Genomic DNA, 13,918 nt, shown 5'->3' with positions numbered 1-13,918 from the left:
TTATGTGATTTGTCTGAGACATAAATTTGGCTTACAGTGGAAGCATTTGCCTGGCCGAGAGGCATACTGTATCAACAAATGCACTTACTGGATTGTCTGCCATCACTGAAGTCATCGTCTTGCAGCCGAGGCCAAATGTTACAGTACACGTCTTCCTCATCTCTCAAACAAATCACGAGACTGCTTACACAACTCTGAGAAGCTTTCACTGCAGACAGCATGCTGTGGAGCTGACATTTGGGTAATGTTACACACGTGTAATCTCAGTTTATTGGATGACCATCAGCTTTAGAGATAGCAATTCTAGGAGGTTTTCTTAAGTAACTCTCAGACGCTTGCTAGATCTCTGTTAATGGGTCAAGCAGCACAATCTTCTTTTCAAATGGCCTCCAAAACATTTTTGCCACATTCTAGGATGATGTCTGAGTAGTCCTAAGGGTGTACTAATCCTGAGACAAAATGGATCTTTACTCCCTTGCCATGATTTAACCCCAGCCAAGCCCCATACAGCCACACCTTCACTCCCCACAAGCTGGACTAGGGAGAGAATCAGAAGGGTTAAAGCTGGAGAACTTGTGGGTTCAGATAAAGACTGGCTAATAGGATAAGCAAAAGTCGTGCACACAAGCAAAGCAAAGCAAGGCATTAATTCCCTGCTTCCCATGGGCAGGCAGTTGTTCAGCCATCTCCAGGAGAGCAGGGCCCCATCACCTGCAATGGTTCCTTGGGAAGACAAACACCATCACTCCAAATGTCTCTCCTTCCTCCTTCTTCTCCTAACATTATATACCAAGCATGATGTGACATGGTCTGGAATATCCCTGTGTCAGCCAGGATCCCCTGTCCTGGCTGTGTCTACTCCGAATTTCCCACATACCCCACACCCCCTTGCCAGTGTGGCAGTACAAAAGGAGAAAGAAAAGGCCTTGGCTCTGTCCGACCCCTGCTCAGCAGTAGCAAAAACATCTCTGTATTATCAGCCTTGTATTCAGCACAAATGCAAAACACAGCCCCATACCTGACACTGAGGAAAAAAAATTACCTCAGCCAAAGCCAGCAGACCTCTTGACCACTAAACTTGCTGAAACATCATGAAAAGTTTATTCTTTGGCATCCCTCAATCTCAGACAGCAAGGGCCATCATGAGACAGCTGAAAGTCTGTCTAAATAGCCGGACCCAATGTTCTGTGCTGACTGGAAGCAGCTAGCACACTCATCAATAGAATGAAATGTTTAACATTGGTTTTAAAATGCTGAACATTGGTTTTAAAATCCTGAAATAATGCAAATGCTTGATTATAATTAAGATAATTTTTAATACACAATAGTTACAAAGGAGACTAAGAAGTGCATTAGGAACTATTTTGGAAATAAATTGTTAAAGTGCTATATAAACAGAGATACTCCATCAGAAAATGTCAAGAAATATCTAAATGTTTATTTCAGCTATCCCAGACATCCTTGCTGAATGCACAGCTATGCACTAGAGAATATTCAAGAAAATTAATCTCATTGAAGGTGGGAGTAAGAAGAAGGGACCAGCAAAAATATACTGCTATTGCCAAGTACAGTTACCCTTTGCTGACATGCCACTTGATATAAGTAGACAGGCTAGATCTCCTGGATGGTTGGTCCAATCAGATCTGATACGGACAATTGCAGGGGAGATAGGTTTATCTGAAGAAATGATTGCAAGCAGGCAAGTAGAGAGTAACCTTTCCCACAGCTACAGCTTTGGAACTCCTAATTGTGCTCCTAGCATCTGCTTACATCTGTAGAAAATAAGGCAGTCATCTTTCCTTTGGTCACCCTTACTACACTGAAGAAGCCAAACATAAATGACGGTATGGGGGTTTTCCAAACCAGGAATTAGGGTTGCGTAGTACTAAGCTGCTGTGAAAGGGGAAATAGCTGATTAGCCAAGGAATTGTGAGCTGGACCACTAGAAAAGCTATGCACTGGGGAGTAATCTACATGCTGAAAACCACCGAGGAACTCTGGATTAAGTACAAAGGTGGAGAAACAAGAAAGAAACATATCAGCCAGGATTACATTAGAGAGTCTGCTTTGTTATTCAGTTTGATTTTCCCAACGAAGCAAATATCAACACATTTGTTTTGTATGTTATTGTTCTAATAAATCAAACACTATGACAAGTCTTCTGGCTTCTTCTATTCATTATGTTATCCTGAAATCCACAATCAAAAAAAACTCTGAAAACACCACCTCTCTGGATGACAGAACATAACATCATGGAGATAGATTGTCAGTTCACTGCTGTGAGAGTTAAGAAAGACTTCCAGTTACAAGGCTGGGAGTATAATGTGATGATTTATCATGACAATATTTTTCTTGTAATGCATCCCAATATTGAAATCCATGGTTACCAGAGATAAAGAGGTTCACCCTCTTTTAATTCAGAAATATGCCAAAACAATGTCATCCACTTCTATATGCACCTCATCTTATTAAAGCCATTTAAAAGGAACTGTTGTCCCAGAGCCCAGTGGCTGCTTTCTATAGCCAGATGTTTTGTTCTGTGGTGTTATTGTATCACCACAGAGGTCACTGCTATTGCATCACTGCAGAGATCACTACCACAGAGTCTTCATAGCAGAGACAAGATTCCATTACTAACCCCAGTGGTCAGTTTGAGTGCTAAGTGTCTGTAGGTTTGCATACTTGAATGAAGGTCCTGCTGGCTCTGATACCTACAGGTGCAAGAAAAGATACTTAAACTCACAACTATCACTGAAAGATTGAAAGACAGTGAAGACAGCCAGCTGAAGAAAATAAGGAACCACTTGTTCTCCAAATATTTTCTAGCATAAAACCACTGTGTAGAGTCTGATTGTTGTTCAGCAGGGGTGGGAACAAGAGAAAGTTACCAATTAAAGATTTATATGTTCTTCCCACCTCTATGAATGTGGTTTAAGCACTAGTTAGAAATTCATTATCTCCTTCTGCTCAAATGTAAGGAGTGTTATTTCCTCTTAAAATCCAGAACCCTTCCATTATAGACTTCTGCACACAGAGCAGAATGAAAAATTTCAAGGATTAATGAAGTCTCATGGGGCCCTGGCCAGAGAATAATAGATACAGGATTTATCAACAGGTAAGGGCAAAGAGTTAAGATTAATTTCAGGTGTATGATTCATGTCCTGCCATGATGTGTCAATAAAATCACTTAGTGCCTCAGTTACCTGTGTGTTAGAACAAAGTGACAGCATCTTTCCACTCAACAGGGAAGAGAGGAACTGCTCCTGTCTCCCCCAGAGCTCTCACCTAGGCTTGCTCAGTGGTGGAACATTGCAGCTCTTGGTGGGGTGGGACAAGTAGCATGAATGGGATTTACCTGAGAAGCAGAAGGGAGATGCAGCGGCAGTATCTACCTGCCACTGGCTTTCCTTTGCTCCATCCTTACTGCCACATGCCCAGGGAATCACTTTTTCCCTACACGTGCCCCACTGCAGCATTGCCAGCAGCCAAGGGGGAGGCTGCTGCAATACATGATTTATGGTGAATTTGCACTTACTGTTGCATGGCATTGAAACACACCGACTCCACAGCATTTTGTGAGGAGATTGCTGGGTGATGAATAGGCTGAGAAAGGCCAGGCAAACAGTATTACTGTAACACTACATAAATATGGTTTTTTTTCCTTTTACGCTAAAACACCTGATTTCCTTTAGCATTGTAAACACGTTACTTTATTAGGTCTGGGAGAGCTGATGAATTTAAAGTAATTTTTTGGCAAACAAGTGGCAGTGTCTCAGCTTTTTAGATGGAGGTGAAGGAAAGAAATGTTTATCATGAAAACATACAAAGCAACAAAAGGGACAGGAGAAAGCTGTTGTCTGCACTGAAGTTTCTTATAGACAAGAGCCACCCAGGTGGTATTAGTGGAAAACTGTTAGAAAACAGGAAAGACAGGACATAATCTCCTTGGAACAGTTGGCACAGGTTCAGTGTTCTGTAGATAATAAATTTAGCTTTCAGAAGGAAGTTCAAATACTCTGCATTTACTAGTTTTTAAGAATGAAAATGAACACACTAATTATGTACAATGTTACCATCTGCTAAATGAGGCAATTTTGACTAAGACTTGGCAATTTCTTTGCAGACACAAAGTTTGACCCAAGGCTTTTCAACCATAAAATTACTACCCTGCGAAAGGACAGATAAATGTCTAAGCAAGTGCCTCATTACTGTCAGAGCAATGATTTATTGTTTCATTTTACTGTTGTGTTTTCCTGGTTATTAGAGTGAAGGCTGAGTCAGCCTTTCATTATAAGTAAACTTACTTTGAGGAACTGCAGTTTAACCAGAGAAGAAAACTCACTTGTAAGCATTTAGGTAAAGAGGAAAAATAAAAACACTGGCAAGTGCTTGGATACCTTTTGGGGTGAGCAGTTCTTGATCTCTTGAGGCCCCAAATTAGCTGTTTCTTTTCCTCTGTGAATAGATGCCTTCCAGCTAGGATACCTGCTCCACCAAGAACCAACATAATTTAAGGAGAATATAAAAGCAACTCAGAATCAGCAAAGCACTGGGAGCTGCACCCCTTGCTCCCTGGGGGCTAGACCCAGACGTGATGCTGCCTGGGTCATTGCCTCTCCCCAGTGGAATGGTGGCAGGCAAGGTGAGGGGCCAGGTGAATGGAGTGACTGCCTCCCTTGAGAAGGCACCTGTGCAGAATTGGCTGTTTCCCCTTTCAACTGGTTATAGGGGTCAGGTGGTTACAGTGCATCTGTTTTGGCCAACAGGCAGTTCCATGTTGAACATTACTGTATTCTTCATCAAGACTATTCAGAGCTTGTAATAAACTCATTTTAGCTGCCAGTGAGTAACTGGAGAGGTTGGGCTTTGCTAACTACCCTACCTCCTTCAGCTGCCATGCGTCAATGGTCTGTGGTGATTATTGAGAATCAAAGTGCATTTCATAAATCAATGTGCACATGCCATTTGACTGGAACAGCCCTCCACACTTGGCTCCATTTCTCTCCCTCTCCCATTTTTTCCTCCTCTTTGTTTTGTTTTGCTTTTAAACATGAGTGATCATGAGGCACAGCACTCATTAAGGGTTTCTGGTTTGCATGAACTGCAGAGGTATAACACATGATCCAGTCATGGCTTGTACCATAAAACCAATTCAAACCAAAAGCTTTCCATGTGAGAAAGATAGCATTTGAGGCTAACACACCCTTATAAAAGTAACACTTTTACAAGTGTGTGCTGCATGTGAGGCTGCTCATAGGGTATGCTGGTGACATACAGGCAGAAGCCACCCCTGGCACCAGACATGCCCATCCCTGAGCAGTCCCTGAGAGAGCTGCTGGGTGGGAGTCTGGCTGCCAGCTAAGGTTACCCCAACACCACCCAAAAAAAACCCTGCAAAGAAGTCCTACTGTTAAGTGTCCTACTGCTAAGAGTTTGCTCCACTATCCAGAAGGCTCACAGTACTAGACATGATCTACTAATGCTTTTTTTTCCTTTTCTTCACTTATCTTCTCTCCCCCCCCCCGCCCCCCGCCAGTTTTGGAAACTCTTTACAAAGTAAATTGGAAATTACTCTTCACAGTTGGACCAAATTAGAACTGTTTTGAGTCAGAAAGCTAAAAATCAAGAGCCTGATCCAGAGAAGTTGAAAGCAAAGAACAGGAGCTTGATACGTCAGCTGAGAGCCACAGTCACCAGACTCCTGCAGTGGCTCAGACTGTTTTTCTGGCTGATGTGGTGGGTCCTTGATTCACTTTTTCTCTAAATAGGACTAGAAATGTTCCATTCACTGACATTGGTGTGTGCACTCCCAAAGCACATTTTGGTTTCAATGAGTCAACAATTTCTAATATTTTCCAAATAGCTCCAGTTGTTGGTTTCTTTTTTTTTTTTTTCCATTTAGAAAAGGTGTGTGCTTCCTGGTGAAGGGCAGAGTAGATTGTATAGTAGTGTAGGAAACATGAATCACTTTCCATTTGCCTCTCTGCTGCACTCCATTTTCCCAAACACGATGAGCAAGGCAGAAAAATGGAATCTAATTAAGCTTCATTCTAGCCTTACTCCTTCATATAATTCATATAAATCCTGTCCTTCAGACTTCTCTGCTCCCTTGCTTCAAGTTTACTGAAGTGAGTATGTGAATTTCTAATAGCCCATGTTTAGATGGGTGTCTGATCCCTAAGTTATCCACAGCATTTGAGAAATTGTTTTTTTTGTTTTTTTTTTTTTTTTTTTTTTGTGTACCAAAGGAGTTTCTTTGCTTGTCCACTTAAAAAATTGATTTCTGAAACTTTATGGTGTTTTATTCTTTTTTATTTTTACTTCCCAGCTAGAAAAAAAAAATCTTTATTTTTTTATTAGTTATTTCAAGTTAGATACTCAGTCCTTTGAAAATTAGACCTTGAAATTTGTAGAGGAACTAACATGGGAAAACAAACTCATGATGTTTTGACTTTCTCAGAATTCCTTCTACTGCCTGGGCTTTTGGAAAATCAAAAAAGTTCTCCAAAACTTATAAACATTTCCAAAATGTTTCAGAATCCATTATTTGTTTGAAAAAAAAAAAGGAGAATTAATCAGAAAACTCAATCCTAAATTGCACTTTGCATTTTTATGAAGGAGTTTTATAGGTAATAGATAATGACGAAGTAACATTTTTGCACACAAATGAGGAAGAGTCCGCCCCTAAATGTTCTCAGTATGATATTTTTTGCTTTAGTTCATCACTGTGAACATCATGTGCAAGGTACAATGATAGCCATTTAGAGCACTGACTTTCTCAGCAACGAGAAATGAAGGTAATGTGCTATCACCCAATTTCTGACTACCTTTTATCTCACTCTTCTGAAATGTTACTTAATGGTTCTTCTCTGGAGTCACATGCAGACCCATTTGGGAGACACACTGTAAAACTGTTTACTATGGGTTTGTCTGCTCAGTAGATGAGGTTTCTTTGTATTTTGTCCGCTTGATTTTGACAATCTTCCTTTTTGCTCCTAAAACTGAGAAGGCAGCAGATGTACATACAGACCAGCTGTGTTTGTAAGAGACATGCTTTAATCTAACCCCTTGCAAAGAAGTCCACTACTTACAAGCTGCTCCTTGTGGTTGAAGGCTCTGCCACTTGCCATACAGTTCCCAAGATCATAATGTCACATCTAAGTGTGCTGACGATTATGTGATCCCAATTTGGCCTCTGCCAGCAGACTGTGGAGGGACTGCCTCAAAATGAAATTCAGTATTTCACTAAAAAAATAAAAGTACTTCTCTCAAAAACATTTAGAGTTTCATAAGGGTGATCTTCAACTGGACAGGATACTTGCTCCTCAGTAGCCCAGTCTGTCTCCTGAACAGCACATTAGTGAGTGAACTGGCATGGGTATTTAAATGCATACACTGTGTGTCTACATCATCAAATTGTTTTTTTTTATGTATTTTGTCTCAAGGACACAGCAAAGAGCTGCTAATTGTCTCTCAGGCTGCATCTGGAGCAAGGCACAGTCCATAGGTGAGCCATTGTCTACCAGACCCGTATATGAGTTCAGGGCTTCTCCAGGCATGAGCAACAAGGGCAGCGTGGATGTCAGAGTCCCAGCTCACACTCGGCTCCTGTAAGAGACACTGCATCTTTCAACCACAAACCAAACAACTTACAACATTGTATAGTGCAGAAAATGACACTTCCAAGTGTATTTATTGAGAAATAGTAAAGATGTACATAATTTTACAAGCTTTTAATTTTAATTTACATTTTTCTTAAATTAGGTTGACCCTAATAAACTATGATCTGCTAATACATGACAGAGATCCTTGGTTTAAAATCTCCAAAATGCTGCTATTTCTGGGATTTTGGCTAATGTCACTTCAGCTCCTCTCTAGAGATACTAAATACCACATTCATTTACAGCATAGGCCTGGTGTCAATCCTATAAAGCAGAGATGACTTTTGAATGGAAACCCTGGATCTGGATACAACTTCACAACTAAAACCTGGTCTTCCTATCACGGGTCAAGCCTATATTCTCCATAAACTCTGCAGTTCTGATGGGATGTAAGGTTTCATCTTCCCCAAGATGAAGAGTGCTTGTTTAGAGGACTTAGATTTGGCCTCATCCCCCTTGTCAATGCTTACACATGAATATACTCTGCATCTGCTTCAGATGCAAACACTGCTCACACTGGATTTAGATGGAATAGATCTGGGAGCTAGCTGCTACCTATATCTTTGTGCACAGATAGGTATTTTCTATCTGTGCACAGTCTTCACAGGCATCTAAAAATAAGCATAATTTTTAGGTTTTTCTGCCCTCTTTTACTGAACTGCACAGAGTTATGTCTAAGATATTGTCCTGTGACTGTAATCACAGAGTATTTGTATTTTGCAAGCTGACCACTCAAATGTCTAATGAATGTTCAGGTTCTGTACTGAGAACTGCTTTTGCTTTTTCAGCAAAAGGCATTTTATTCTATATTTCATTTGCACAAAATACTTGCAAATGTGACCTTGTGCTCAATTTTGTTGTTGAGGAGAGGCTGAAGGGAAGGTAGTATCTGATTAATATGCTTCTGAATTAAAATGCACTCAATGTCAAAGTGACCAGCCTTCAGTTTAATCTTCTTAGGCCCATCTGGAACAGTCTGGTGTGACTGTCTCTGCCTTGGTTATTTTCTCCTCTGTATTGTTCATGCAGGAAAATATATCAGACTAATTTCTCTCTACAAGGCAGGCATGTACTACACAAGTTTATTTAAAGATATATAGCAATTTTTGCTTAGCAGGAGAGTATTCATTCTCTGAAATTTCATTTTAGAGTTTTAGTATTGCAAAGCCTTTTGAGCTATACCCTTGAATTTTCATTGGATACATGTTTGTGTGGATTATTTGTTTTAACAATTAACTTCTGCTATGGTGGCACAAAGAACCTTGTCATGCTCTGTAAAACTTCCCTCCTTTTGCTTCCATCTTCTCTCCAGAAGTCCATTTATTAATTGAGCCATATCTGCCACAGAAAGCTAAGCACAACTCCAATGAAGGCACTGCAAACCTTTAATAAGAACCAATAGCTGTTGCTGGGCTAATTTTGTTCTTTCATTTGGTTAGGAAAAGAACACTGAAAAGCTGAACAAATAACTTGAGAAATAATATTACTTCATGCATTTAAATAACAATATGACATGTCAAAAAAAAAAAAAAAAAAAAAAGAAAGAAGAGAAAAAAGCTAGTTAACCAAACAATTTTTTTGTTTTATCACATCTTTTACACTGAGATTTTTATGTAATGCTGGAACTTGAGAAGGGCTTCAAAGTTCTTTCTCATTCCAGTAGAAGCACTTTTTTCCCATCTGAAAAACTAAAAAAGCTGTACTACAGATTTTTATTACTTGTATTTCCAGGTACTGAAAATATAAAGAAGGTATATATAATTATTTTTGTTTTGGACACACAGATCTATTACCCAAATATCTACATAGTCTACAGTGATTTAATATGTGGCGAGTCTCATGTGATGGTTTTACACTGCCCAGGGATAAAAAGTTGTTGTTAGTTTGTTGTGTGGTGACTTGTACATCTAATTCCAACACAGCAAAGAAATTTATTTTTATGAATTTATAGAGAAGTTCACCTTGGACTTGTAGGTTTCCAGGCTTTCACCGACCAAGAAACTTTATTAAAACCTCAACCAAATTTAAATGAACAAAGTTACTACCTGGTAACTATGGCATATGATGACTTCAGAGCACAAAGAGAGATTTTCACCTCAGTGCTGACTACCGTGCTCGTGCAGTCATCCTGGAGTCTGCCTTTGATATCTTCTCTTGCAAATACCTCTTCACACAGTCAATGCACATGCAGCCTCAGGTGTCTCCACATACAGTGTTAAAAATTGAAAAAGTTAAAAATTGAAAAAGTAGTTTCTACCTTCTGCCATGAGAGATGAGCCACTTGCTGTTATTACAGAGTGCTCAAGCTGCACATAGAACATTAAGGGCCCTGTGTTCTATATGGATCTTGCTCATTTTCCATAGCTGAAAGGTAGTATGTTCAAAATTTGCAAGGTAATTGTTGCTGTATGGTTCGTAATTTTTAATAGAAAAGATGGAAGTTAAGGTGATATATTTCTCAGTGTTTCTCCATGAAAATCACTTCTTATCCTCTCCTCAGATACCTGACATGCTATTGAAATTTCTGATCAGAAACACTTAGGGTCGCCTGCAGTCGTCCCTGTGTAATTTTGTTGAGCAATCAAAAAATGGATGAGGAAAATCATGCTGACCCAAATACACAAAAATGTGGAACAGAATGGAAAAGCTACCAAAATGCTGTTTTCTTTACCAAAGTGGATTATCTCCTGAAATGGCCAATGTCATCAAGCCAGCAATTTCAGTAGCTTGTGTTGATCCTGAATATGCTAAATGTAGCATAATTTCCACATCTGACAGATGAGAACTTCTTTAGTAATTTTTCATTCCTAAAGAACTTGTGTTTTATTCTCCATCTGGGATTAACTCCACATTTTCACCTTCTAGTAATGCCACCTGAACACTTTCCCTGTTGGGTGGGACTTTGTTGTGTTATACACAGCAGATGCACTCATGGTATGTCTTTCAGTGGACTTGGTAATTAATGAATATGGCTCTTAGTTCTCTTGCTGGAGAATCAAGAAATGATGCCGAAGGTGTTAAACACTATTTCTTCTTTTACCTTTCTAGGTAGAGGTCCCCAGTATCAACGTCCCAATATTTTATTAACTTTTCTCAAAAAATCAGTGGAATTATTCAGAATCCAAATAAAAACACAAACTTGCCTTTATTATTTTTTCTTACTGCAACAAATACTTAAAATTCTTTGGTGCAGCCCTGCTCTTTGATTTCTTTGAATTTCAAATTTGGTCATGTCAAAAATTATCACAAAGGTTTTTTTGTTTATCTACAGAGTTTTTAACCAAAATTACATTATAACACACAAACACAGTCTTCTCTTTAAGGCACAACACATCATATGCACATTCTGTTTGCCAAACTTATAAAAGAAACAATATTATATAACCCTTTCCCTCCCCTGTCCCACCCCCCCAAAAAAAAAAAGAAAGAAAAATTGCATCCACTTCCAAAATCAGCTGCTAATAAAGTCACAGTAAATTATTTTCATCAATAATTTACACAAATTACATGTCTAGACAGGATTGTCATTATACAGTCTGAGTGCATTCCAATTCAGATTTTTTGGGTTAGGTAGGCTAAAGTCTGGTTCAAACCTCAGTGCTGAGAATATATCCCATTTTGAGGAATGTTGTTGAACACCACCTTGTTGGCTGGAAAATGCGTTTTGGTGCTTTGCCAGTTCGAGTCCTTTGTTCATTCCTGTCAGGGCTCACTTGGTGTGTACCAGCAACCTCCACAGTTTTAATTCATTTAAAAATGTTGCATATATAAGACCATAGAGCTTTCTTACGTAGCACTAATGTTTTAACTCCATTCAGCAATCTGAATTCTTCAGTTTGGAATTTTTAATTCCAAATATTTCTTCCCTTCTTAAGACAATTCATATGTGTAAAGCCAGAGGCATTGAATCACACATAAAAATTCAGTGTACTTGAAATATGTATACATATATATATATATGTCTGTGTGTGAGTATATATATATATATATATATATATATATAAGGATCATCAGCTTTAGAACACAGTTACAAATACTCTAGTTCCAGTGCTTGATGGAGAGCCAAGAGGTCCGAATGACTGGATATCCTCCAGAAAGGCATGTTGTGCTGTGTTTGTTAGAGGAGGGAAAAGGTCAGGAAAGATGAACACTGTGACGTAGGGCGACATATGACACACGAGGATAGTTAGAGATTACCAGCACCTATCTTACACCCCTGTGTTTCTGGATTGATTTTTGCTGTTCAAGTACTGACAAAAATCAGACTAAAAGAGATCTGAGCTTAGTAGCTCAACTGAAGTTAAAATAATTAGATGATAGCCTTTCTTAATAGTTACTTTGGAAAATGCCTGTTACATAGTAAGAGCTACTAGCTTATTGTTAGCACGCAAGCCTGTACAAAGGAGCATTAATAGGAAATAATTTAATGCTTCACCTATTTGACTACAAATACTGAATCATCATAGGACTATACAACTTCCATGAAAAGATGCTTCTCACTCAACACTTCAAACCAGAGCTGAATTACATTTTTTCTCCATCCAGGAAGAAAAAGAAATGTATTTGGATAAGAAAATAACACATTTCTAGTTTAAGAAAAGATAATTTGTGTTGCAGAAAGCATCAGTGTCTGTGAGAGATGCAGGTATACACACTACTCTCTTTCAATAGTTCATCAGAACAGAAAAAACACATATTACCATGTTGTGTTTAGATCTATTTGAAATGTGCTATATTCATCCATTTCTCTGAATTCTACATCTACCCATGCAATATAGCCAATGTTAAGGAAAAAGCATGCCCAACCAGAAAGCCCACAATCCAACCACCACTGTTTAGAAAAAATTATAAAGGACCCATCACCAGTACTGTACCTATATTAAGGAACCATTTGGAATGAGCATTTTGGTTATTTCCATTTTGTTTCCACTCCAACTACAATGCTAAGAGAGTGCTTTATTTTGCTACTCCTAGCGCAACAAGATTTACATAACTGATCCTGTACAGACATTGTGAGGCAAAAAATTCAATTTCTGCACACTTCCAGGGATTATACTGGGAAGTATGGCAAAAATTACTAATTTGATATGTTTCTGAACATTAAAAACTTTCCTACTGAAATTAGACTTGAATTACCATAATGAGGAAACGAGAAAACAGTTCTTTTTTAGAAACAAAGATTTGGTGCACAATCTCTACCTTATGTTCTTTTTCCTTTAGCAGATATGTCTTTCTTGAAGCAAATTATATTTCATATTTGCCCCAATAAACTGTGGATCTTCATCTACCTTAGCAGAAGAATTTACACAGTTCTTTAGATATTTTCCACATTCTCTGTAACACTTTTCTTGAAACATTTCCAATTTCAGCATTTTAAGAAAAGCACCACCCAACCATCATATCATAACCCTTTCTATCTCTTCTGTTTATCTTTTAATTTGGTTGAAGTTTGTCAGACATTTTTCTGCATTAGTTTTCCACCTGTTTTAAAAATATTGTTTTGTTTTGTTTTGTTTTTTCTTTCGAAGGTGAAGTGAAGCAAATGCTAGAATCCAAATGGTTCATTTTACTTTAAGTGTTGATCTTATCATGCTCTTGTTGGCTTTCATCTGTGGACTGAAATTATTTGTCATTTTGTGCAACACTGACAGAAATGCAAACAGAAAGGCTTGCATTAGTAGCTATGTATCACACCAACATTTCAGAAGACAGGTTACCTTTTTTGCTGCCTGTTCTTCTTCTACACCATCCCCAATTACAACATATACTACTTTTCTGCCAAACCTTTGCATTATTCGTTCAAAGCAACTTTCTTTTCCTGGAAGATAAATGAGATAAGAGTTCAGAGTGAAGTTACCTGATTAGCTGCATGTTCCTCATCTCGGCCATCTCCAATCACAACATAAGTTATGTTAGTGCCAAATCTGGACACTATACGCTCAAAACAGCTCTCTTTGCCTGAAAAACAATGCACTATTTATTCAAGCTATCAAGTGAGTTATGGTGAAGCCTTACAGAGGATTTTTGAAGTGGTAAGACATTGCTATTACTACTTTTAAAAAGTTCCCAGCCTTGGGATTTAGAGCCAAATCTGGTAAGAAGCAATGGATTCCCTGAGTGACACTAAGATGTTTCAGGTAAAACTAGATCTCTTAATCATTACTGGAAAGCCACTAAGACAAAGGAATTAGCAGCACTGCAAAAATGAATAGATTAGCAAATGAATAATTGAATTTAAATATTTCCTTACGATTGTA

General features: G+C 38.5%; 1 protein-coding gene across 28 annotated transcripts in view; it reads right to left on the bottom strand.

Annotated features, from left to right (window-relative positions):
- Positions 1-7,657: 7,657 nt before the first annotated feature.
- EYA4 (EYA transcriptional coactivator and phosphatase 4) overlaps positions 7,658-13,918 on the bottom strand; it is a 143,036-nt gene continuing 136,775 nt past the window's right edge. For 25 of the 28 annotated variants that reach the window (XM_085575194.1, XM_085575205.1, XM_085575206.1 and 22 more), the window contains 2 exons: positions 13,379-13,479; positions 7,658-11,769 (listed from right to left, as the gene is read on the bottom strand). In XM_085575194.1, the coding sequence (XP_085431320.1) occupies positions 11,689-11,769; positions 13,379-13,479 (182 nt within the window). In that variant the 3' untranslated portion in view covers positions 7,658-11,688. Of the gene's footprint in view, positions 11,770-13,378; positions 13,480-13,518; positions 13,620-13,918 lie in introns of all 28 variants that reach the window. The other 3 variants (XM_085575195.1, XM_085575224.1, XM_085575209.1) reach the window with 1 other exon arrangement.

The sequence above is a fragment of the Lonchura striata genome, chromosome 3 (assembly GCF_050655825.1).
Source record: "Lonchura striata isolate lonStrDom1 chromosome 3, ASM5065582v1, whole genome shotgun sequence".
NCBI lineage: Eukaryota > Metazoa > Chordata > Aves > Passeriformes > Estrildidae > Lonchura > Lonchura striata.
This window is presented reverse-complemented; position numbering and strand designations above follow the sequence as displayed.